The sequence below is a fragment of the Trematomus bernacchii genome, unplaced genomic scaffold (genome assembly GCF_902827165.1).
Source record: "Trematomus bernacchii unplaced genomic scaffold, fTreBer1.1, whole genome shotgun sequence".
Classification (NCBI taxonomy): Eukaryota; Metazoa; Chordata; class Actinopteri; order Perciformes; family Nototheniidae; genus Trematomus; species Trematomus bernacchii.
This window is the reverse complement of record NW_022987714.1, coordinates 17,207,590-17,234,811: the sequence shown is the minus strand read 5'-3', so window position 1 is coordinate 17,234,811 and position 27,222 is coordinate 17,207,590. Positions and strand designations below refer to the sequence as shown.

The 27,222-nt window shown below is 41.2% G+C and overlaps 2 protein-coding genes across 4 annotated transcripts in view; both read right to left on the bottom strand.

Moving 5' to 3' along the window:
* The window catches only part of kiaa1549la (KIAA1549-like a), a 137,743-nt gene extending 125,627 nt beyond the window's left edge, over nucleotides 1–12,116 (bottom strand). For all 3 annotated transcript variants that reach the window (XM_034141919.1, XM_034141921.1, XM_034141920.1), the window contains exon 1: nucleotides 11,795–12,116. In XM_034141919.1, coding sequence (XP_033997810.1) covers nucleotides 11,795–12,023 — 229 coding nt within the window. In that variant the 5' untranslated portion in view covers nucleotides 12,024–12,116. The remainder of the gene's footprint in view (nucleotides 1–11,794) is intronic.
* Nucleotides 12,117–15,008: 2,892 nt separating this feature from the next.
* The window catches only part of LOC117491820 (homeodomain-interacting protein kinase 3-like), a 54,700-nt gene continuing 42,486 nt past the window's right edge, over nucleotides 15,009–27,222 (bottom strand). The window contains 2 exon segments of the mRNA XM_034141918.1: nucleotides 15,009–19,691; nucleotides 22,242–22,387. Coding sequence (XP_033997809.1) covers nucleotides 19,179–19,691; nucleotides 22,242–22,387 — 659 coding nt within the window. The 3' untranslated portion in view covers nucleotides 15,009–19,178.

The following is a 27,222-nucleotide window of genomic DNA, read 5'->3' as shown; positions in this document are numbered from 1 at the left end:
CGTATATTAACATCGCTTTTACAAAAGTTTTGGCGTTAATGTAAATCACCAGAAGAAAAAAGCTAACTTGAGGCTTTAAACAAAATGGCATCACAGTCACATGACGTCACATCAACTCTGCTAAGCTAAAGATGCTAATGTTCACCTTGATGGCGTTTGTAGTCCTAATTAGACACTTGTTGTCAATCGCTGTTTTAGGTCACTTAAAATCTTCAGGCATTCACGAGTTGGGTATTTACTTACATATTTGATGTCGTATAATAAAACTAATAACACCTTGTAAGCTTTTAATACATATCTTGTTTCAGGCATCTAACAAAAAAGCATTCCAAAAAGCATTGACTTTAAGACAAGGGAACATGGAAGTCCTAAAATGCTAACTCATTTCCGGGTTAATTACTTATTCCTGCACGACTCAATAGTATAAAAAAATCCAGGATACCTATTTTTGCAGGAAAATAGACTATTATTCTGACACTGCCAGTCTGGTACAAAGGTGACATTGCTTATCTATTTCACTTCATAGTTAGCCAACCAGAAGGTGCTTTTCTGACTCCTTTAGTCTTTCAGCGCTGTCTTTTGGGATGCGCACGTCAACCCAGTGTCCTTTGGTGGGGAATTTACGATTTCAGGGTTAATAATATCTCTAAAGTTGGGACAGGGTGTACTCTCCGGGGGGGGGGGGGGTACTCTCCACCAGGGATCTATTATTTGTTGCCTATACAGGAGAGGGGGGGGGATTGCACCACCTCATGAAAAGCATTTTATGATGTGGTCACGCCAAAACCTTCTTTGTCAATTCAACCTCACAACTAGTTTCAGAAAAGCAAATCTCCTTCAGCTCTGAACAAAACGTTCAACTGAATGGATTTTCTGACCTTGAAGAGTTACTAATAGTATCCATGATTCCATTTATTTTAAAGGTAGGGTAGGTAATTTTGGAGAAACCAGCTCGTGTGCGCTAGAATTTGAAAATACACAACCGGAAAAAATCTGCCACTTCCTTACAGAGCCCCTCCTCCAACACACACGAAAGCACACATGACCAATGAGGGCACGAGATAAGTTTGTGCACAGATGGAAGGCTGACAGGCAGGTAGGCCATCCAGTTATTTTAGCCGGGCCAGCTAAAATGATTGGTCGTGCTTTTTACAGTACTACGGCTTCCACAGATGATATTTTTTTATGGATTTTTTGTCAAAGCACTTCAGATATTCATTGCTATCGGGATGTTAAGAGCATTCCATGGAATATAACAAAAAGTGTATCTCGAGCCGGTTTCTCAAACTTACCTACCCCACCTTTAAACGATATGACTGACATTACACATTTGGATCACAAGCTAGATTTGCTGAATTCTTCCTTCTGTCCATCAAACCCGTACATGTTTTGGAGTTGAGGCTGAATCCAATAAATAGGAAAAAAAAGTAAAACGTTTGAAGTAAATAGAAATAGAGCACAAATGTTTGTGGTAGTGACTCAGCATGTTATCATCTATATTAGTCAATATCTTATTAATCATTGCATGAGGAAAATCTCAGCATTTTATCAGGTTAATGAAACGTCCCCCTCATTATTTAACATATGGGCATATCAGTTCATGTGATGTGGGTGATCAGTGTGAAAGGAGCTTGATTCTATGAAAATATGATCCATCAATCTGAGTAAAAGATGTCAGTTAAACAAATTGTTCCTTCTGTTCAGAAAAGTATCTACTTCTTAAACATAAAAAATAATATTTTATAGGATATATTACATTACTTTATTATTTACGCCTGTGCTTTTCCTAATGTGCCATGACACAATCTTATTTTACAAGAAAAAACGTTACGACAGCTAATTAAAATGTCAGATTTGCATTATATTTACTATCCGCCATATTATTTTAGCAAGTGTAAAACGTACGCTTTATATAATACCCTAACATTTCGTCTATGGACATTAAGTACACTACAAAAACAGACAAAACAAACCATTTGAGGAGTAAAACATGCAGTTTGGAGGTGCAGCTTAACATTAAGATTGAATCTTATCTCCTTTGCTATGTGTACCTGTTTTTTAGCACATAACTACAAAATTAAAAAATCTGCAAATAAACCCAGGACTTAAAGTTATGCTAGATGTCATCAGTCAATTGACTCAATTGTTTTGCCTTATTACACGCAATGCAGATGTTCATTGGTCAACGCAGACAGTAACTCAAACGTGTCACCTTTTATGCATTACACAACATCTGGAGGGATGCACACAGATGTCTCCAGTTAACTGCGAGAAGCTAAATACCTGCACACATCTGCATGTACAACTCCATACTGTGAATTCCCTTTAGACACATCAAGACTAACCTTACACACCGCATCGCATGACACTAAACAGACGGCACATCGTGTAGCGTGTGAGCACACGAGTGGGCTTTGAACACGAGAAGTGATCTCATGTGTAAACGCTTTTGAAGATTAAAAGTGATTCTCTCACGGAAAATAATTAACCTTCCCTTAAACACAGCGGTGAGGAAACATGCAACCGCTCACAGCCCCCGCAGAACAGAAAAGTACAAAGTGTGGCTAATTGGGATTATAAAAATCAATTTATCCAAGACAGCACTGCCTCCCTGTATGATATGTAACAGGCCATGCATAATGTATTTCATGTACGAGCGGGGGGAATATTCACGATCTGCCTTTCTGACTGAGTCTCTCTCGATATTCCTCACTCAAACACACTTGCACTTATTCCAGGAATAGATAGTTGACTCCAGAGAGGAGCAGAAGGAGCTGTGTGTGTGATACATGGTAAAAGGATGAGGTGTAGTCAGATAATGTCAGAGATGTTCAGCCTGGTTAGCTCCAGCAGTCGCAAAAGCAATGTGAGCCAGACTGTACGGAGTTGTGTCATATCATCAGAAGAATCTTCCTTCTGTGTGTTTCTGCCTGGCAACAGTGAGAGGGAATATGGCGCTGCCTCTAGAGACGTAACACATGAGCGTGCATCATTTCAGAGGCTGTACCTGCAGTGAAGAGTCTCTGAAGTACAGATGCATCATGAACATAAAACATTGCAAAGAGGACGTACTACATTATGAGAAAATCAAGGCGTTGGGTGAAAAAAAGCATATTTGATGGGCTGAAAACAGCATTTTCTGCCCTCTTGTTTCCAAAGATTAGTCAAAAGAGGTATATTATTGAAGTAGTTGTATTCTTCCTCAAATCATGTTTAAATGAATGTCTTTCTTATAGCACAATTCTTCATATATAACAGGGTTGATTTAGTCCCCACTGCCTTCCAATGCCAGAATATTCTCATGCTTCTAGTTTAAATATGCGTGGTATTCAATAGCTAAACTTCCATCCAATGTCCTTTTCTGTGTGCAAAGCTAGGGCAGTGCATAATCAGAGAGGAACAGAGGAGGGCAGAGCGGGGTGCAGCCGAGCGGAGCGATGCAAAGCGAGCCGCTGCTGCTTTAATGCTGAGGACATGTGCAGGGATGATGCAGTGCCCCCCCCCCCACACACCTCCTGCCTCTGGGACCATAGGCAGGAACTTTGGCCTTAGATCAATTCCTCCTCTTAAATGTGCTGCAACACCTCCGCTCACCTGAGCTCTACAGATAGAGGACAACATGTTGCAGTGTGGTGACAGCTGAGGTCTGACCATGAACAAATCACAGGCGCAACATTAGACTTGTATTCTTGAGGCAGTCACAGTATACTGCTGCTTTTCTCTTAAGGCCTGTGTCCACATGACGCCATTTTGTCAGAAAGGTTCTGGAACGGTGCTACGAAAGACTTCTCAGCGTTTAATCAGAAAAACGCTCAGCGGTCTTTTTTATTAAACTATGACGGACAGCGAGATCTCGTCAATGCATCACCATTGTTGTATGGCAAACTAGCATCGCCCTCTCGGATTCTCTGATCTGTTAGTGCTATTATTTATCTGTTTGACAGTTTCTTCACCATGAACCCCGACTGGACGATGCTTGCTTTCACACTATGTCTAAATGAGCTTCACCTCTCAGTCTGAGAGCAGTAGAGCGGGGAGGATGAACTGAGAAACGGCGATAAAAGTACAACACTCACCAACAGCAACATTTTGTGTTTGTGCAGCCAATCAGCTGAAACAAATTGGCTTTTTGTCTTTGATACGATAGTTTCTGTTTGAAAGACATGGTCGAAAACAAGCTTTTCCTCCAATCTCTACAGTTACAACACCTGTGATTTTCTGAAAAGTTGAGACATATATTCAACTTCAAGCGCTCGGAGTGGCTGCATATAAACGCTCAGGGGAAAAAACGTTGAGTGCAGCTTTTTTTGTTTCGTTCTTCTCATTGAAAACAATTGAAAGATTGGGCGATGTGGACACAGGCCCTTACTCATCTTGAATGCAATGTGTGGCCGCATCTAGCGTGAAGCTGAGCTAACAGGAAACTGTGAAGTCTCCGTTGGTGCTGAGGCCAAAAGCAATTCTGTCATTTCAGGTGTTTTGAAGTTTAGCTTCCCTCCACTGCTTTTTCACTTCTGTTGTTGCCATGTGCTCAGCGCTCTGTGGCCACAGCCAGCCAGTGATGAGCTGCTGGCACAACAAAACATCCCAGTGTTCTCAAAAGCCAAGACTATAATGGCTACACCAGCCCTAAAATGAGTTTCTCAAGCAGTCATTTGGCCATCTTTCACAACATAACAAAAAATGGTGTCTAAAGCCAACAGGTAAAGAAACGGCCTGGGACAGCTGTTTGTGTCCTTTGTAAAAGCAAGTCAATTATTATTACTTTATTTTAGCTAACTTATGTCATGTTACTTACGTACTTAGCTGATACGTAACATACATTACTTAATTTATCGCAAATCACAAACCTTGTTCTTGTGTTGCCTAAACGTACCAATTAGTTTTGTTGCATGTGTAACTTTACAACTAAGAAAACCAACGTTGAAAGTTTATTTTGAAAAGACTATGTATGTAACACAGAGAAACTGTCACTGCCTTACACTAGTGGTAGAGAACCTGCGGCTCTGGAGCCACATGTGGCTCTTTAGCCCCTCTCCAGAGACTCCATGTGGATAAAATATGACATGGAAATGTGTGGCGGAACAATAGGGATTACATCTTCTCTGAATCAGTGCTAATGGAAGGGTGGTAGTTACAGTCTAAGTAAAGGTAAGTTGTTCACAAAGTGGTTATTCAAACTGGTGAACGGAGGTACAACCATTAATGCTCACGTTGTCAGTTCAAAGGATAAAGCTGTTTATTCTTAGTCCAGACATCCCCTGAAATGACCTAAACCAACAATGTGTTCTTCCAAAACAAAAAGTGTCTGAACATAACATCCACAAGCTACATTTTTCTCTGAATTTTAAATAAGAACGGATACATTGTAAAGTGTCTTTACCAAAGCCCAGTCATTTCCTAAACAAGCTGAACTATGTCAAACAGACAATAGTAATCATTTATTATTGGGGACTATTTTCACAACAGATAAATACACGTGATCTCTTGAAATATTTTTGGCAGCAGGTTGATGTATGATGGTTTAACTCTTCGTAAATCCCAGTGTGTGTGTCATTATAACGGGACATGTCACTTCGTGCACTGATAATAAGTCATTAACAAACGTAGGAAACAATGGACGTATAGAGGTTTTCAGGCTTTGAAAACGCAGACAATACTGCACTTGAGAGTAAGATCAATTTATTGTTTATTTGAGTCTTTGTAAGGAATTAGTTACAAATAGCCTCACCAGCCTACTTTCATTTATATCAGACTGCCTTGAATTTAAAACATGTTTTTAGCAGTTATTTAACCATCTTGTTAATGTTAAGCACATTAATGCTTACATTTCCACGCACACCTTAACCAGGCAACAGTGTGCTTTATTTTTCAATGATTGGTGACATAACCTTCCTTAGACATCTTAAGAGACATGCTATGACACAACATACATTTAACAGAAGTGAGCCTTGGCTTCAGAAAGCGTTTGGATTGAATCCTGGAAATGTAATTGACTTTGGCGCTGAAGAGGAAACAGCAGAGCGTGCTGCCATTCATTCTATTTCTGTGTGTGTGTGTGTGTGTGTGTGTGTGTGTGTGTGTGTGTGTGTGTGTGTGTGTGTGTGTGTGTGTGTGTGTGTGTGTGTGTGTGTGTGTGTGTGTGTGTGTGTGTGTATCTTTATGACATCAGATAAAGCAGGTTGTAGCATAGCAAGCGTTCTCATCTGTCAGCCATCATCAACGTTTCCATCCCATCTGACAGCCTCCATGCATTAAACACCAGCTCTGTGCTTTAAGTGCACCATGAACCTTGTGCAATTCACCACATTTATTATATACAAATACTCAAAGTTCACATTGAATGAAGGCATTCTTCATGCTTATTAAAGCTCTGCAAGGATATGTATTTATAGATGTTATCCTTTTGATAATCCAATACAAACCCAGATATGGTATGAGTCATTGAGACACGATTTTGCTTCCAAAGCAGCTTTGCATATCCCGATATCATCAAGTTCATTGTGTGTGACTGCGTGGATATGGAGCATGCATAAAACACCACCTTAATGTCAATCTTCACGTTGAGCTGGAATCGTATCGACTTTGTAATCACATTTAAATTCAACCTCAGTAAGCGTCTGGAGCTGACTGATTACCGCTTTCGTCTTGCTTTCATATATGGATGTAACACTGCTTTTCTTCAGACTCCATGCAAGAACTTTTTCTCTGGGTACAGACTCTAAACTTCTAATCAGTTTCACGGAGCGCCGGCTCTCAGAGCTCTGATCATTCGCCAACTCCTGCGCTCTCAGAAACCACAGGGGACGGAGAGGAGCCAGGCCGTTCTTCACCCAATCAGTACAATTGATCACTTGAATTGGTGACAGCAGACACAGGATGATCAGCAAAGGATTTATCAGTGACTTTGTGGCCAGACTCAATTCCTCTCCGTCCCATTCAGGTTAAACCTCAGGGAATTGTCTGTTTCCCCCATTTAAGACCAAGATGTATTTCAATATGCTGTATTTGCTGAGACAGTAAGAAGTTGGTCCAAAATATAGTCCAAATATCATAAAAGTCATGAAGCAGGCATTATTTATGGGCCTCTCCTTTATAGAACAGTCTTAAACTGAGCTCTAATTACAGTACCTGCACATGGGCAGTCAGTGTCATAGTTTTAACCAAAGCAGAGCATGAGGATGTGTCGTCCCCCAAGATTTGTCAATATTGAACTTCTGTTTGGAGTTTCGATTTTTTAGCGCCCAGTACAAGCACTTTAGGTGTCTCCAAAATCAGACTGGCGTTTTTTGGTACCAGCCAAAATATGTCCGTGGATAAGCAGGCATTAGAAATTGACATCTGCGTTCTGGCATGCATATGTTTGAAGGCTTATCACATGGAAAACACTACATATAGGTTTACAATACAACGCTGCAAAGTCATCACTTTGTCAATCATTTAGACCCCATTTACACGCAAACGCAAACGAAACGCAAACGAACCGAATACGATATCAAAAAAGTCTTCCGTTCACACGAGACCGCTCGAAAGCGCTGGAGACGCTGTAGTACATATGCCGGGCCTGTAAGTGCCACAAAATACACCAAAAGCAGTGAAGAAGACCCCCGAGCATGGTTGCCATGGTTGCCTGGTTGCCCTTCTGTTTATTCTCCGCGGTGGATTTAGCAACATGTAGTTCATGTAGTTCTCCATGTCCACTTGTTGCTGATGGTTGTGGTAGAGGAGCTGTAGATATTGCACTAACATCTGTAGCATGGTCAGTAGCAGTAGCACTAGCTACTGACAGTAGTTACTGACAGGGGCGGACTGGGACTAAAAATCAGCCCTGGACTCTCGACCGGCCCACTTCGGTACCGCTAGTAAATAACGCTAGTAAATTGTCAATGGGGGGGGGGTGCTAGTGACCTATCCGACGACCGGCCCACTTCAGTACCGGCCCATCGGGATTCGTCCTGAACGTCCCGATGGCCAGTCCGCCACTGGCTACTGACCATGCTACAGCAGTGAGCAGCAGAGGTGGGGAGAGGCGGGGCTATGGCTTCATCGTTATCAGGAAAATGATCGTATAGGGTGTACACACTGAGCCGTTTGGCCCCCCAGAGCGTTCCGTTTGCAGATCTATCCACCTTGGGACCCGTTATTGTTTGCGGGGTCCGTTTACAGCCTCGTGTGGCCGAACGGGCTATACGAAAGAGAAAAATAGCGGATACAACCGTTTGCATTCTCGTGTAAACAGCACCTTAGTCTTTCTCTCAACGATCACAAGGAGGTCAACTGCAGGATTCATGTTACAAAGTAATCCAACAGGAGTGAGTGCGTGATGGATGTCACATTTTGTGATGTAAAGGTTGAGTGAAGTTTAACCTTTTTGCTAGACAAGCCTGTGTTTTATAGTTTGCTTTTTCACATGCTGATGTGTCTCTGAAAACAGCTTTGTTTATATTCATCAATTCCCTTTTGTTAGAAACGAATGGAAGGAAAGTCATTCAAAGAGAAGACAGTCTATCTGGCCACTTGCTCTTGTTCATTTTAAACAAATGGCTGCAGCCCAGTCTTTTAATGTTCTGTTATTCCCCAGAGCCCCTGGGACCTCTGCTACATCCAAATGACAAGAAATACTGTCACGCTCGGGCTCTAACATGAAGTGTTATTGAAAATGCTGGGTATAATGAGATGTTAAAAACAGGGTCACAAACACAGATGACGTTTAATTGTAGCAAAAACATCAGCAGTGTGTGCCGACCGAGTGACTCAGAGATGACGAGAAATCAACCAGAGAGGGTCAGCTCAGCTTAGAGCTCACAAACTAGCAGAGTGTTTTATCTGTGACGCTGATGATTAGGCAACAGACTGGAACCTGGCGCTTACTCACATGTTATTTCAATCCCTGACTGACAAACACAGACACACTGCGAGAAAAGTACTTGCTGCAGATCTGTTCCCATGGTAACAAGGACCAATAGATCTCGGCTATTGACTGAGGATGAAGATCTCTGTAGACCTTGTAAAAAACCGAAAAGAAAATCACCTACAGAAGAAAACGCACATGTACTGTGTGTGTCAGCAAACACTATGCTCACACACAAATGAATACATCACACACCGGCTAGGCATCAGCCTCCAAAACATCCTTTTTGTTTCATTGTTCTTTTAACCCTTATTATTATCATTATTTATTTTTATATTGTTATATTTATTTATCTCTCCTGCCCTCTGGGAGGCGCTACAGGAACCTCCGCACCAGGACCAGCAGGTTCAGGAAGAGCTTCTTCCCCTCAGCTATCAACTGGCTGAACTCACAACGACAGCTGCTCCCCCCCCCCCCCCCCACCCCGCACATACACACACAAAAACTACTGTAATGATCCGTCACATTTATTTATTTTGTTTTAACTTGTGATGTGTCGCCATGTTGTCGAAGCACTTAGAGCTGCACCTGGTGTATGAAAAGAGCTATACAAATAAAGCTTATTAGTATTAGAATAAATGGAGAAAACAAAAATACAATATGAAGGTTTTCTCTCTTAAACACCTGAAACTGCTCAACACTTGAGTACCAGGTCAAAGAAGGGAAATCAAATCTCCCCATGTAAAGGCAAAGCTGTCTCTGACTGTGGTCCAGCAGCATGATATAAAGAGGATATGTGTGAGTGGGCGCTTTGCTCAGATTTAACTGTATTTCTTCCAAATAATTTGGCAATCTCCTCCGTATTCTGTAGCTCTTTCATTCTCAAACATGTGCTTAACAAGGGGGTACGCATTTCATATATTTGTGGTTATTATAGGGGCGCAATCTTACTTTATTAAAATCAAATTACACCCTGCGTGGTGGCGGCATGTGTAAGTGCGGGGAGACACTATTTCATTATTTTCCAATTTGAGAGTTAATAAGAAAGGCTGCTGAGGGTGATACTGAGGCAGTCTTCTTCTGGCTCTCTGAATAAGTTCCCAGTCAATCACTTAAATTATAATCGGGATATAAAATAGCAGCAGGCCAAAAGAGCAGCCGGTAAAGCATTCAACTATTTAATCGGTCCTGTGGTGTAAATGGAGAACAGAAGAAAGGACCATTTGTTCTGCTTTTGACCTCCAATTACTCAAGTTAGAGGACATCGAGTACTCGATGGAAGGGAGGATCTTAAAATAGATATTACGTGTTGTTAATAAAAGCTAATCGTTTCTTTGGATAAAATAGCAGATATTTTCCAATAGATCTTGAACTCTTAATAAGGAAGATCATCCTTTTGTGGACATTTGAGAGCCATTAAAATTACACTTACATTACATTTTGCACACAGTCAATGGTAACTTAATGTTAAATTGGTCAATGGTCAAATAAGCAAACATATCTTGAATGACATTCACTCTACTGTATATGAAATGCGATGTTTACATATGTATGTTAGGATACCAAAAAGCAAAGACTTTGTTACATATGTCTGTGTCGTTTTGGTTAAATTGGGTGGATTGTATATCACAGTCTGTCCTGAGTAAAACTGAATCATTATTCCTGGAAAGAGACATTTGACATTTAGGTTTTCCAAATGTCCTCTTCACTGCTGCCAGCACCGACATTGAAATTCAGTTCCCATCCAGTTTGAGTTGGCATCAAGGGTTAGGTTATTGGCCAATACGTCCAAACCTCAGGAAAGCCTTAAATTAAGCTATCCACACGGCTAGTATGAAATACTGTTAAGTGGAACATGTTTAATATAGTTTGGGTGAATGTATCCTTTAATAGTCACTTGCATCTCTGAGCACGTCTGGACCTGGCAAGTGTAATTGGAATCCTGTGTCAGGTGCGTTTACTAAAATCTTCTACATTTTGTGGATTTTTGCTTTTACAAAGAATGTATCACTTGTGTATGTATACTATGCAGTAACCTCCTCCAACGTTTAACCAGCTTAAAATGACTTGAAAATGACAAACATTGACACCCCAAGGTTGGTTGAAATTCCAGCGCTTGAAATTTGTTTTAAATAAAGTTTTAAAAAAAACATGAAATAAAATATTTTAATAAAAAAAAACTCTCAAAGAATAACACATATTTAGAATCCTACAAAGTAATAGCTAAAACATGCAAGAGGGATTAAAAAGATAAATTGCCTTTTATCGTTCATGTTGTATTTAAGTTATTTAAAAAACCTTTTGACTTCCCTAAAAAAATGTCCTGTCCTCTTTAAGAGCTGTAGTCAAAGCAACATGAACGTATTTGCTGCTATTTTTATGTTTTTTCAGATGGCTGTGAAGACATGGAGATGATAAATCATTTATCCGTGCCGACTGTGAAACGTCCCCTATGGATGTTGTTCGAGGATGACGGCCTCGGGGCTCAATGCTCCATGAATGAATGAAAAGTTTCCTTCTTAATGAAACCAATCGGCCGCTCTGAGCGCGCTGTGTCGGCGCGGCAGAGCGCGGCAGAGCGGCGCTGCGGTCACCGTGCGCTCCAGCGGCTTGTTTGGGGACGTGACATCGGTTAGGGCCTGTGTGCTACTACATCGGTTTTCTTTTAAACAATAAAGTGTAGTCACAACATGAATCCCCTCAGAGATCACAACACCAGACGCAACAGAATGACAGCCTCATATTTTACACAGCTGTTGTTTTCAGTGGTTATTTTATGGCTCTGTTTAAATTGGCTAATAAAGAACTGCATTCATAACATTAACAATCATCCAGCTTGTGACTACAATTGGAATCAGAACATACAGCTGTGCGTGCGTTTGTTGTTTGATAATAAGGAATAAGGGACCGCTCTCACAGGTTGGATAATAAACACAGTCTTACCGTCAGCGGCCATGGAGCTCTGCAGCATCAGCACCAGCACCGCGGTCACCAAACACCGGGCCAGCTTCCCATCCAGCGCCCGCGTCCTCGGCGAACACACAGCCACCATCCCCGTATCCAGGACCCATGCCACCGCAGAGGAAGCGCGGGAGTCTCGTTTAGTGTTCACCCCTCCAACCCCGGAGCCGCCGCTGCCGCTGCTGGAGAGGAGCGCATGTTTTGGAGCCATTGGTCAACCAATTAATCCTGAATGGAAAACATCTAACGGCGCTGCTGTGGTGAAAGGCATCCGATCAACCTGCCCCCGGTGCGGACAAGCGGGGCTCCGCTCTCCATGAGCCTGCTGGAGGCTGTGGGGATCGATCCGGAAACAAAGAGATGTCAGGGATTTTTTTTGCGCGTCTCACGGTGTCCGTTTCTGTGTGAGCAGTCTGGTGTCCCTACTGCGACCGCAGCGCGCGCTCCATCTCTGCTGGAAGCTGCGTTCATACACTGAAACAACACCGGAAACAGTCTATGCTGCTTTCAAAATAAAAGCATTCAAACGACCTGGAAGGGCACTTAGCATTGAGTAGTGAAAGAGGCACATATATATATATATTAGGGCTGTCAGTGAACTGGGACCTCTTCAAGTAGTCCACACTCCATATCTAGGTCTGGTCGGGGACTTGAACCGGTGACCCTACGGCTCCCAGTCCAAGTCCCTACTGACTGAGCCACTGCCAGTCTTACTGCTGTTGGACAAATACAGTTCTTCTGGTTGATTATTTAATCATGTGGCTAAACTCAATATAAGTGTGTGACATTTTTCATTTTTTTCTGAACCAGGCGCGTATTCTGAGGTAAAAGGTACAGCTGGGCTAGAGCACTCACTTTGCGAAAAGGAAACGTTTCTACCATAAGACAATTTAGTGGCACAGGCCACTGTTTTTATGGCTGTGAAACAAACTTTTCTAAACCCTTTAAAGACATTTAGCCTATATTTACGGACAGTGTGGGTTGGCATTGGCATCCCATATCTAAGAAGCCAATACCTCCAGAACCTCTAAAAAAATATTTACTTTTGAACTATCTGAATGGCTAGTTTACAATATCTCTAAAATATATTCAGTAGCACACATTTTTTTACCTGCTGACGTAGTCACTTTTCTTATCCTTTGATATGGATGTGAGACAAATTGGAAAATGTCTACTTTTACTTGAAGTATATTTTGATGCCAATGTTTTTGTACTTTTACTCAAGTACACATTTGAATGCAGGACTTTTGCTTGTAAAATAGTAATGTTACAATCATAGACTGTATATATAAAGGTTACAATGTGGTATTGCTACTTTGCTACTGAGTACTTATTTACACCTCTGTTTAAATGGATAGAAATTACATAGCCTACTTCCGGTGTTGTGTCAGCTAGCTTTACGCATGCTTCCAGCAGATAGTAATTGTACACAGTGTAATTACGGTGAAAATGACGGGAACATACCGGCATGACGTTCAGACTAATTACCCCACCACCAGAAACAGAGCCCAGAGAGGCTGAACCACTCACACCTGTCTTCATGTGTTCTTTAATGGACCGTAGGAAACATGTGAAGCCCACAGCATTATTTGAGGACCAAAACCCAAGGCAGGCAGTGACGCCGGGGCTGAGTTCAGCGGGAGGCCGGCGGCCCCTGGTGGGGGCTGAGGGCAGAGCCACGGTGCAGGCTGCCCGGTCACAGGAGGGCAGCCACACAGAGGAAACACACTCCGAGTAGCGACTAAACCTCCCAAAAAGGCACTAGCAAAGAATCTGAATACTTTCTCCACCACTGCTAATGAGTAAACACTACGGTTCTCCACTGAGAGTGAATCCCCATTTTTAACATTCAGAACAACAGCTATTTAAATACATGTTTTATTTTAATAGGTTTGCTTCATATTCCCTGTGAGTTGTCAAGGCATTCAAAAGAGACCGGCTGGAGAAACAAATACAGAAAATGGCGGCACTAAACCACAACCCTAATCTGAAAAATAGATGTACTGTATGTTAGCCTTCTTCTTCTCAGATTCTTCATCAGTGTAAATAGCATAGACAGACTGTATGGTAGGAAGTCATATTAAAACCGAAAAGTTGGCTACAAAAGAAGATGCTTTGACAAATGTGACAGTGCAGTGCTCACTTGGACCTTTAGCTAATGGATTGCTAAAACTTTGTCAACACACATTTGTATATGCACAGGCTGCACACTGGTGTAGCCTAGCCTAGCCAATTACCATAGACTGTAGTTACATTAATGACAGCACTGTTCCAGAAAATAATACAATGCAGCAATTCATTTGACTAATTATACACTTGTGTTTGTAAACTCACTATTTACCCCTGGCCATGTGCCCACTCTTTGTTGCAAGTCTATTTTAAATGGAAATATGTATTTCCACATCTCTCTAATAGGCCATTTTCATACACTGTGTCCACCTGCTAGGCTTTGAACTTCTCTAAATGCTTGCAGAGAAAGAGTTGTCTCCTTTTTTCTCTTCTCTTTCTTTGTTGCTGTATTCTTTTGTATCCCAAATATGTATGCTACTAACCCAGCTTTCCTGGAGTTTTTTGTTGTGTCTGTCACCTGGCAGGTTATCGGCATTGAAGGCTACGTCTGGTTCCTGAGTCGTGGCTGTTGCTGTAGTCCTGAGTCGTTGGTCCTGAGTCGTGGCTGTGCCTGTTGCTGTAGTCCTGAGTCCTGCCAGTTGCTGTAGTCCTGAGTCGTGGGTCCTGAGTCGTGGCTTTCCCTGTTGCTGTGGTCCTTCCTGATGCTGATACTACTTTTTTGATGGCACCTGGGAGATTGACATCGACCTGGATCCATCTTCATCTTATATATGGACGCATTCATGTTTCTAGCATATGGATTGTTTATGTTATAAATATATTATCTTTTACATCACACCCTTTGCACATCTGTCCGTCCTCTGTTGCTCTCCCCGAGATTTCTTAAATGTTTTCTCCATTAACTGTGGGGTTTCTTTGGAAGTTTTTCCTTGTCCGATGTGAGGGTCTAAGGACAGAGGATGTCATATTCATATTCTGTATAAACTGTAAAGCTCCCAGAGACAAATGTAGAATGTTTTTATATTGGGTATAAATACACTTTGATACCTTGATTGACACTTTGGGGAATGAAGTATCTGACGGTAATACCGGTAATCGACATGGATAAGAATAAAGAAAACAGCGATTGAAGCAAAATATCTTTTTTTATTCAAAGTGAATCTTGACATAGTACACCATCAATTAATAATTTGACACTCACTAATAAAGAGTCACCAAGAAGGAACCCGCTTTTTGTGACAAGGTACATAAGGCTTGGTCACATTGAAACTCACTGAGAACTAGAGGGGGGGAAAGAAAAACGGCCGCAAACTGCTAAGACACACATTATCACATCCAAACAATAATCATTTTCCCAGTCCTCATATTTTTGTATATTGCACAGTGCAGTTGCTACATTGTCAAACTAGTGTAGCATTAAAGAATACAAATTAAATCAAAAAATTAAAATCATAAAGCCACAAAAGATCTACGCATATTTAAAACAGTAACAGTTTCAATTTTAGCAAATCATGTCTACATATTTGTGTCTAAATACAATAACCCGATAATTATAGTCGTGGTATAAAATCTACCTAAAACGTGTCTTAGGAGTCAAATTTCACACAGCTTATTTTTAAGCCCAGAACCCGGATGAGATGTTCAGTCCTATGTTTGTGGTGGATTTGTCATGCATTTGTGTTTATTCAGGCCCCGTGTCTTTAAGTACTGCACATTATTCTTTGTGAGCGCATAAAACATTCCATGATTTTCTTAGGATTCTGTAAATATGTTTCCAGAACTTATCTAATGTCAACTAACAGACAACTATAGGATTTTGTGATGTGAAAATAGAGTGATGCAGTTATGATGTATATTTGTACGGGACCTGGAAGTTAACCATCACCGTCGCTAAGCTAAAGGGGACTTCTGTTCTGTGTGAGGACACTTAGTAGCCTTTTTAAGTCACTTAGCGGTTAGCAACAGCTGTTTTTTTTTATAGATTTGTAGAAGCTTGGGACATTCACGAGTGGGTCCTTACTGACGCAGTTTATGTCATAGAACAAAGCGTGACAATCTCTAAAGCCTGTGTCTGACTACAGAACTTATTTCAGGCGTCTAATGAAAAACACGTTAAAAGAAAAGTTTACTTCGAGACGGGGGAATCGGAAGTAGTGAAATGCTAACTCATTTCTGGGTTTTAGAACTCATTCCTGCACCACTCAAGTAGCCGAGTGAAAACTGGCCTTCATTTCTGAAAGCACCCTAAACTCTGAAATATTGTATATGAATTTAACCCGATCCTTTTTTCATTCCATGTGAGAGGAATACATTCCCCCGATGTTTTAGAAGAACTTAAACGGTCCTAAGGCTTAATGGGTTACTCAAGACGGCTGGCTTTAGATCTATGACCTTCTGCTTATTCTGATGATGTAACTGTCGGTATGGTGGAGGGATTATAAACAATCAACCCAGAGTGGTGGGGATTACGGCGTGGGATATCACCGAGGTGAGTTCATCTCATCACAGGTGCTGAGCTGACAAAGACTGGAGCCATGTGGGAATCAACGCGAGGCTGAACACCACGGGGTTAACAAAACAAAACAAGATAAAGTACAGATTACTGTGCCACACATATTAATTATAACTCTAGGATGTACTGCTGAACAGTGCATCCTCACGTTTGTCTAAGCATCGTCAACACAGTAGCATATTAGACGAGAACACAAAACACACCCTTTGCTTAAGCAACATAACCATTACAATGTAATACAGAAAGAAAAGCACCATGACAAAAAATATGTGCTCAGCTTCTCATCAATAATTAGAAACATCGGTTTTGTACATGATTTGTTGTGTTTAAGCACATTTCCTGGTATAACTACCACATTTTTAGTAGAAATATAACTCTTTATTTATCCCAAAATATAAGGATTTAATGTGTGTTCTAAAAAGACACTGAGCTTCTCTTTTTGTCATGTGGCAGCCGTTGTACATGAGGGGACAACTTTGGACCTAAACTTTGAATATAATGGATAAAGCATGTTGAAAGACGTAGAACACATGATGATATCTCCCTATGGTAATAGCTGCATACAAGAACTATCAACATCTCAATCACAAGACGAGTGAAAACGCTGTGTAGCCATCATTTGCAAACCAGAAACAGAATTGTGTCACAAATACATTCACTATGTGAGAATAAAGCTTTGCATTTGTGTATATTCAGGCCCTGTGTCTTTGAGTACTGCACGTTGTTCTTGGTGAGCGCAATAAAACATTTCCCTGACTTGTACTTTCTTAGGATTCTGTTAGAAGAAGAGGATTGTTTCCAGACCTCGTCTTAAGTCCAACAAACAAACAACTTTGGGGTTTTGTGATGTGAAAGTAGGAGCTGATCCCCTCGGAAGGAACTAGTCTACAAATGTGCGACTGCTTTGATATGGGTCAGTCGCTTGTTTAAGGAAAGGCACTAGTTGTACAGTACGAAGAGTTGCAAATACAGTCCAATAAAACGGAAATAAAAGCCATGTCATCATCAAAAAATAAAATACATAAACGACACACCGGTTACAGAATCCAACAGTGAACCCAGCCTACGTTTGAAATACTGACGCTAAACACACACACACACACCAAAAAGCAACAGAATATTACAAAAAAAACTTCCATTACAGCAGTTTACAATCACTTCAAAACAAAGCCAATATACAGAGGCACTAGCATATAGGAATAGCATTCAATATACTATATAAGAGAAAACCCACTTCTATTGTATCTAGTAATCAGGACTACAATACAAAAAAGGCTAGAATGAGATTATTCCTCGAAATTCACAGCTACGAAGTGGCAGATAATCAGTACATAGCAGCTTATTATCTATACATTCCAAATACGATTAGCCAACATAGCTCAGAAAAATAAAAACCTCAAACTCATTCTTTTATTTATTTTTTTTAAATAGAGATCTCACAATATATTCCAATTTGCAACAGTACGCTGGAGGTGAAAGGAGAAATAGTATTGACCATGCTCTTGATAGAAATGATTAATGAACAGTCTTTGGTACTGATTTGAGTAAAATACCAGCTGATATGACGGGTAGACACAGCTATACTACACACTGGAAATCAACAAGAACACAACAACAAATCAAGGCTATGCATCCACCCTGAAGGAATGTATTAAAAACTGACAACAGGCTTCAATACATGGACAAACAAATAATAATATTTCAAACAATTACCGATACACCTCTAACACTCAATAGGCCAGCAATGATACTGTAAGTAGATAGGTTATCAAACACTGAGAAGCATTTAAAAGTCAAAACGTAGTCTATGCCACTCCCAAAAAACTAATAATGCTAAATAATAAAAACACAGCAACCCAGAGGCTATCTAGATTGTATTGCAGTTACAGTAAACAGTGACAATACTGTTATGAATTAAGTACTATAGTGAATAGAAATTGATTATCAAAATATCAATCACTCTTTTATGTACATTAAAAGCTCATTCAGTCAAAGCCCTAAATGTGCAGCCTCTAGTTAAAGTAAATCCATACTCTGAGTTAGAAAGCAAACTGAAAGTATTAAAAACACATAACCACAAGCGTTATTTATCCAATAAGCCCATCATGTTCAGAGTCTGAAGGCTAAGTGCTGCAAGCCCGTTTTTTTAAATGTACAATCTAAAAAGCTCCTGAAGTAACGTCAGAGACTCTGGGTTTTAAGGCACAAGGCGACGGCAGCAGTAAAGTCTGCCTCGAAACAAAACAGGAGCGTCCGATCCTGTTAATACAGACTGGGATGGCTTAACACACAGATCTGAGCGGCTAGCACGCGCTACAAGGCAACGAAGATAAAGGGGGCTGGGGGGGTACCTTGACAGCAACAACAACAAATCCTCTCACGCCGAAAATTAGATCTCTGATCACTTCTTAAACGAACGAACGACAGGAGGTAATGTGCAACAAACTCGTTCTTAATTATAATTTCCTTATCATCATACTCTCTTGTGATGCTCTCTAATAAAGCTTTGATTAATAACTGTCCCATGATTTCGCAGGAAATCCGTCACTTTCTGACAATCAAACCCGATCATTGACGTGATCCTACATTTCTACGTCCTCGCAAAATCTGAAAATCTTCAGCATTGTTTCTTTTCTTTTTTTCTTGTACACCCTGCTTCTCCTCCTCCTCACAGGTGTCCGTGTTGTGCTCTGCTGCTGGCTCTCCCCGCCCAGGTGGCAGCGCCGCTCCACTTCCCATTGCCCCTCCTCACCAGAAGGTAGTGCTGCGGCCCCCCCCTGCTCCTCAGATATAGGAGAACTGGGGGTGGTGGCTGAGCTTGGTGGGGCTCAGAGGGAAGCCTGTGTAGGCGGCGGGGGAGGCCATGTACGGGTGTTGCGGCAGGAACGGGGGCTTGAACTGGTGGGGGTGGTGGTGGGCGTAGCCGGGCTGGTGGTGCGGGTGGATGGTGGGAGAGGGGAGGAGCCTGTGTGGGTGGGGGACCGGGTGTCCAGGGTGGTGGCTGATACCCAGGGTGACCTGGTGCACTATAGCGCCGCCCTGTGGGTGGGAGAGACCGTAGCTGTGCTGGAGGAGGGGGGGAGGGCGAGAGGGCAGGATGGGGTGTGGGTGGTGAGCGTTGGGAGGGTAGGACAGCAGGGTGTGTGTGTGCGGGGCGGCGGAGGTGTGTGTGGGGCTGCTGTGCTGCAGGTGTGTGAAGGTGTGTGTGTGCACCGTGGGGGGGATGTAGGCGTGCGGTCGCAGCGGACCATAGTTGCCGTTCCACTCTTTGTTGCTGAGGTTGGAACCGTACGGCACCTGAAAGACATCATGATAAACACTCAGTCTCAGAAAGTCTGTTAAAGGTTCAGTTTTAGGGAACCTTTATTTCCTTTTATTGGTGAGATTAAATCAGAAGGTTGATTAAGGCTTGTATTCTGTATGAAGCTTGAGCTAGCAGGTGGTTAGCTTAGCAAAAATACTGGAAATAGGATGAATACACTGTTAAACAATCAATGGGATCTAGATTTATTTTTAGCACAGTATCATTCTTCTAACCTTGCTATTGTCAAACATCCCAAAATGTTGAACTATCCCTCTACGTCCCTGCCTGGTGTTAAAACATTTTTTTTACCCAATCAAGAAAGACAAACAAGTCAAAACATATGACTATCAGACCGGTAAAATAATTATGCACATGTACTGCTGCCTTGATAAATAAAACAATTTAAAAAGAGCATACAATCTCAATAAGGGTCCATTTGTATATCCAATTTGACGCTGTACACTTAAATGATGATGTTGTTTAAAGAAACAGAGCATTCTTTTTTCTTTTTACAAAAAAACATGAAACTATTATTCATATGTAGAATGCACAATGTAATGCCTCTTGCTTGTTAGTTAGGATGACAATGTATCAGATGAATATGATGCAACATCAGCTAAAGCTAACATAATGGGGTTTGAGAAAATGTAAGCTAGTTAGTTAGCTAAACCACTGTATGTGTTGGTACTTCTGGTTAGAGCTTAAGTGATGCTACTTTGCATAGTGTCCCCAGCTTTAGCAAACTTTACTTGCAAAATAAACAGTTTTAAAGCTTTTGAATTTACAGTTATTTAGTTATAACACTTATTCTAACGTTCGCTAGCCAATTTGATGGATAGATGGCTACCGTCAGCTAGATAGCTACTGTTCGCTAGCTAAATAGCACAATGACAAGTTAATTGAGTTCAGTCTCTTGATTAACTTGTTTTTATAAATGTGAACACTGTGGACCTTTGTCTGGCAGTGAGTTATTATAAACTGTCCACATGAGTATGCAGTCTGACCTGCTGCTGTGATTTACAACTTTTTGTAGTTCCTCATATCATAGCCAGCTACACCCAAAGGCACTACAGTTATTACAAATGCCCTCATTAGATTTTGGGCCATTATCATTTGTCATCCCACCAGCCACTTATGGCGCATTTCCACTGCAGCACGTAGCACGGTTTAAGCGTGCCGTGCCAAACCCGGACCGTTTTTTGTTGCGTTTCCACTAGGGGTAGTTCCGGCTAACAGGTACTTTTTCACAGTTTTTCTGGCCCTCCAAAATCCAGGTTCTTTCCGGGCCAACAACTGGGCTGAGTATGCTAAACTAGAGAGAATCGCTGGCAAGGGGGCTTCAACTACAACAAAATGAACATATTTGACCGTGATTTAATTGTAATACACGTTTCAAAATGATGCCGAAGTAACAACATACTGATACCGGTTAGTAAAAACCATGAATTAATGCTTTGACAAGTCTGCAGACAGACGGCAGGCGAAAAACCTTTTAAAATGCGTGTTTTCTAAATGGAGATAGGCTAAGCTAACGTTGTATATGCTCCGACAGCTGACGATCTTCAGTCATAATTCAATCAGTTAACTCTTTTTAGGGTGCAGCTATATGTTTTATTTATTTCAAAGTGGGCCCATTTTAATTATATTCATTTTCTTCAAATGTGCAGAGGACTCTCTATTTTTTTTTAAATTCTCCTTATAAGAGTTCTTTGTTTATTCCTAAACAGGTTTCTATAATGTAATAAATAATAAATGCAAAAAAACTGTAGTTTATGATGTAACAATATATACAACTTTACAAGCTATCAAGCTATCAAATATGTTTTGCGGCTCCAGACAAAAGAAATTGTTGGAAAAGGGGGCAAAATGGCTCTTTTGGTCAAAAAGGTTGCAGACCCCTGGTCTATACAGACATAAATAAACCAGCGACTGTATTCGCCATGACACAGACAGTCTGTGGTTTGTACTTGTTTAACTTGTGTCTAGTTTCTAAACAGATATGAGGAGCTGTGAGCTCTGAGTGCTAACAGCTAACGGCTGATGTTGGTTTTGTGTTTCGCATTGAAGATGACGTCACGGCTCCGCCTACACTGCGTTACTATAGTTACTACCCCAGTTCCTAAACTGTAATGGAAACGCAGCATAAAGTGAGCCTGGCCTACGAAGGCCTGACTATACCGTACTAAGCCGTGCGAGGCCCTGCAGTGGAAATGTGCCATAACAGAGGATGGATGTGGTACTGTAAAACCATACATACATACGGAACTGACATGTGTGTTGGAACCAGAAGTTGGAAAAGGGGCGGGACTACATAAGGTAAATAAGCTACATAAGGTAAATAGCCTGATTACAAAGTAACTTTCACCAATTCAACACCATTAGTGCTCTCAAGCAGTGAGCTGCTCTAAATAATCAAATGTTACTTATAAACAGCTTTGAAACAGCACTCTGAAATTACTAAAGGGTCCAGCTTCTGTCGCTCGGAGTGACTATTTAAGAAGGGAACCTAAATAAATGCAGACAAAGGATGGAAGTGAACTGACCTGTCCAAAGCCCAGAGGGTGCTGCTGCTGGTGCCCACTCATATTTTGCTGCCGGGAAAGGAGGGGGGCGGATGGGAGGAGGGTGTAGGAGGAGGGAGTGCTCTGTCCTATGAGGCTGCAGCGCCCTTTGGAGCGGGACCAGGACTCTGAGGACGGAACAGAGAGAAGACGGAAGTGAGTAAGGCGAGTATACTCATACAAAAAAAAAGAGGGCAGGTTTAGTCCACATGGCCTGAAAGGTGAAAGAAAAACTAAAACAAACACAAGCATGCACAAGAGTGAGAAAGTAGAGTTAGATGATTTTGTTCAATATAGATCATTTGAATGGTTTTATTTCAAAGCAGGGTTCTCGACTAACTTTTTTCACCATCCTCCCGGAACCGTCCCGAAATACAATCTAAGCCGTCCCGAAATTAATGTGGACCGTTCCGAAGTTTAATTATCATTAGTTAAAATCATTCAAAGTGACCTTTAACATAAATAAAACATCATACAAATCATTAGATGATAATTCATCAACCCTTTTATTTGAGTAAATCAGTCAAACACAGAAACAAAGGCCAAATATATTTGAAAAAACACACAAATGAGAAAGTTACTCTAATATTGAATCCGCCCCATCCAATTAACAAAAAAAATCCAACACTCCTGAAGACAGAAGACAGAGTAACCACTAACCAGGATGACAGTCTGTAACACAGTCAGGAGACCTTTACAAACTGCCCCGCCCCCTCGCACACAGACGGGAGAGAGAGATCTCTGGATTGGAAAGATGGAAAATAAGATCGAAAATACATCATAGATGAATTTTGTAGTCTTATTGCATATTAGAAACGGAGTTGGCGAAACTAAAACAGCAATATAATGTTTATGTACCAATAATACATAGGAAATATATTTTTTAAATGTCTCCAGTACCGATAAAAAGTCAGATAACGTCGGAGCTTAACGGTACCACTGTCTTTAATAGGCCCGTTTAATACCGGGGCTCGGTACCCATCCCTATGCACAGCATATTGCTAAGGACTAAATACAATAGAGAGTTCTCATCTCAGCCTTATTACTAGAGATGTCCCGATCCGATCACGTGATCGGGGATCGGAGCCGATCACGTGATTTTCAAAAGATCGGAATCGGGAGAAAAAAATCGGGGATTGGGATTTTTTTTTTTTTTTTTTTATAAAATATTTTTATTATTTTATTTAATGTTACAAAACAAAAATGACCATGTTCACGTCTTAAAGTCATCCTGAGGCCTTAGTTTTGGTTTAAAATTACACAACATCATGTATGTGTTGCTTCTTTTGGGCTTGTTTTCATAGACCTGGTTGCTTATTTCTCTCAAATCTGGCAACAGAGTGGGCAGGGCGCAGTGTCTAATAGTAGCAGTAAGCTAACGAGAGGCTACGTTCAGCTGGTGCCTCTGGAGTCGGGACAGAGAAAATGTCAGGAGTTTGGAAGTATTATAAAATTGAAAGCGAAGGCAGTGTAACAGCCAGATGCAATGTTTGCAAGGCGGAGGTTCCGCGTGGTGGAAAGAACAGAGCTACGTTCAACATGACCAATCTAATACGCCACCTGAGAAACAAACACCAACACGACGAGTACACAGGGGCCACTCAGGTAATGGCACTGAAACAACCAACACTTTCAGAGACTTTTAAAAGGAAAGAGAAACTGCCCCAGAACAGTGAAAAGGCCAAAAACATAACAGCCAAGATAGCTGAATTCATCGCGTTGGATGACCAGCCGTTATCTGTGGTGGAGAACGTGAGGTTTAAGGGACAACTTGAATACTTTTTTCCTTTTTTTTCTCTTAATGCATTGCATAAAGATCGGTATCGGCAGATTGTCAAAATCAAATGATCGGAATCGGATCGGGAGCAAAAAAAGGTGATCGGGACATCCCTACTTATTACCCATAGGGGATGAAGAGGAGTAAGTAAATAAAGAGGCCGGGCGCTCCAGGGTCTGGTTCTGCTGTGCGTTTTCGTGATGTAACGGTAAAAAAATTGCAGAATTCCTCCACGGAATGCCATTGTCATTGTACATCACTCAACCCGCGAAATACACACACTCAGTCAGTACATAGCTACGAATTCGCGGGCCAGAAATTCACGGTCACAGCTGTGTGTGTGTGTGTGTGTATTTCGCGGGTTGCTAAATGTTTTGTGCGTGTGCCGTGTGTGTTTATGTTGACAAGGAGGTTTAATAACTGTGTGCTACACAAAACGTGCAGTCAGTTTCATTGCCGTTCTTAGAGTTAGCAGGGTATTTTTATTTTAACTCTCGTCCCAAAATTATTATTTTTCCTCCCCGACCCTATTTTTTTCGGCCCCAGGGCGACGGGACGTACTTAAGCTCGAGCCCTGCAAAGTACAGAGGAAAAAAAAAAAGAGAAAAAAAAAAATCACACTATTTATATTGAATATATATTTAAATGAGAAAAATGTTGCTAAATAATCAATCCCCCAATATTGTGTATCATAGCTCAATTGCATAATGTGTAATAAAAGAAAATCCAATAAGTTATTTATTCCAAATTATGCAGCCCTATTAGCATACATTACAATAACTGATCAAGATGCCTCTCAAGCTCCATTCATAATATAAACAAGAAATTGTTAAATCAACATTGCATTTGTAATAGTGAGTTGTAGTTGCTTTAAATATAGTACATATGTGACCTGCTCTATTGAAATCAGTCGCATTGACCCGAAGACACATTTGGAGTTGTATACACTGTTGGAAAGAGGAGATTCCAAGCTTTCTAATGATATCAGGATTGTTTTTGTACTCCAAATATTAAGCAAAATATGTCACATTATAAAACGGACAAGTCAAATCAAGCAATCTGATTGGTTCTTAGCGAATTGTAGTTACTTTTCACAACAAGTCAGTATCCCTCCGCGTCTGAGAAAAATTGTATACAGTTGGGCTGAAAAGCAAACTGCTTGACGCTTCGCGTCGGGCCGAACCACGCCCCTCAACTGTGATATAATGGCCATATACCACGGCCTGTCGTGAGCTATTGCTTAATTATATAATGACTGTCACAGAGTCATCATTTTGAGAAAAAGGCCTTCAAAGTTTCCTCTTCTCTGGAATCCATCGATCTGATTGATTACCAGCGGAGCAAATGATCAAAATAGTCAGGGGAGGGAAAATATTTCCGTTTGGATTACTGGTCTGGGGGAAGCTCGCGAGTGTGTGTGTGTGTGTGTGTGTTTGTGTATTTTTGCGTTTGTGTATATTGTGTTTGTTTCCCGGGGAAAACACTCACGAGAAACACCGGCTGTTGTTATGCCTGCTGTGACGTTAAGTTACTCCGTTCTCCGCTTGTAATTATGCCGTTACAAGCTTCAAAGTTGTATTTATCATCTGAATTTGCCGAAACAAGTTTAATATTCTGAAAGCCAAGACTTTGTTTAATTGAAATCAGATGAAAACAAACTGTAACGGACCCTGCCGTGTTATCTATGATTACTATACGCCTTACATTCATAATTTCAGCCGGAGGGAGGGGGAGCTGCGCTACGGAAGAGCAGATTGCGAGTGAGAGGTGCCTGTCATCTTCCCTTTACAAGCTTCAAAAATGTATTTATCGTGTGATTTTGGAAATAAAAGTTTCAAAAACAGATTGGTCGGGACGTTGTGAATCGCGCTGAGCTCCGTGGAGGTGTTGTTTCCTTGTTAGCGATACACAGCCAAACACAGCCAAACTCATCCTGAGCACACACAAACTCACAGCCGAAGTAAAAACAATAAGTGTGGCTTGATATTGAGTAAGAAAAAGGTTGATAAACGCTGTGAGAATGGGTCTGCAGAGAGAATTTCGCCGCGATCCCAACTGTCTGTTATCAGCCTGCAGCCAGGGAGGAGAAATCAGCTGAGCTCCCTGCTCCCTGCACACAGATGTGTGTGTGAGGAAGTCCGTGGATTGGTCAATTTGGACCAATCAGCGGGGGCTTAACGTAACGTAACGGCTCCACGGATTGGTCCATTTCGTTCCGGGTACGAGTTGACATCATGCCGTACCCGGAACGAAATGGAAGAATCAAATGGACAATGACGTATCTCCAACGAGGCGTTTTGGGGAGGTATTTTCTGTGTTAAGAGTTTTACTCGCTACAGGGTGTAATTTGAGGGTTTTGACTCTGCACACCGTTTACATGCATAAAAACCTTCATAACACACAAGGGGACGGGTAATAACTGGAAAAGCATGACATGGGCCCTTTAAGCCCTGAGCCTGTTTTTCAGGTCTCAGGCTCGAAAATGACATTCCCAGAACAAATGACCATATCTTCCCTTCTAAAAGGGTTAAATTAATAATCTTTTTTCTCAAAGTAATGATAAACCTGTGAGTTGGATGTAGAAAAGTCAGAATCAATAGATGTTTTTTATTTTAAAGAAAATTCAGATTTTACATAGTAAAAAACTGTAAATTATAGTGTCCGTCCAAAAATTATTTTTTACTTATAGTGAAAACTACCCTTGGATGATGGTAAGGTAGACTAAAAGCTTTAGGAATCCAAAGTACAACATATAATAAGTACCCTGTATCAAGATTGATGCAAAACAAGTGACATTTGACCTTTTTAGAGAGATTTAGCAAAAAGAAACCACTTCTGGGGTCATTTGGGTGGATTTTCCATATCTCTGGCCCCCCTTGGTCGATTTTGATGGTTGACACCTCTTTCTGACCATTAGAGCCAATAGAATCGAAGGGGGAGTCCCCCCACACACACTCATTGTGAAGAGAAATGGTGGGGGCTTCGCGCATGTAATTTTTCATCAGAGTGAACCTATCTCTAGCTTTGACATCTGGAAACGGAAAAGCAGTTTTAATGCTTATGGATTATCAGAAATCATTTCAAAGGGACACAGACACATTAGATTAACCTATGGATTAACTTCAGCAGCGTTTTTATCGTTTTAATGCCATTGAAGACCACTTTGGAGAAACTACAGAGCCAATC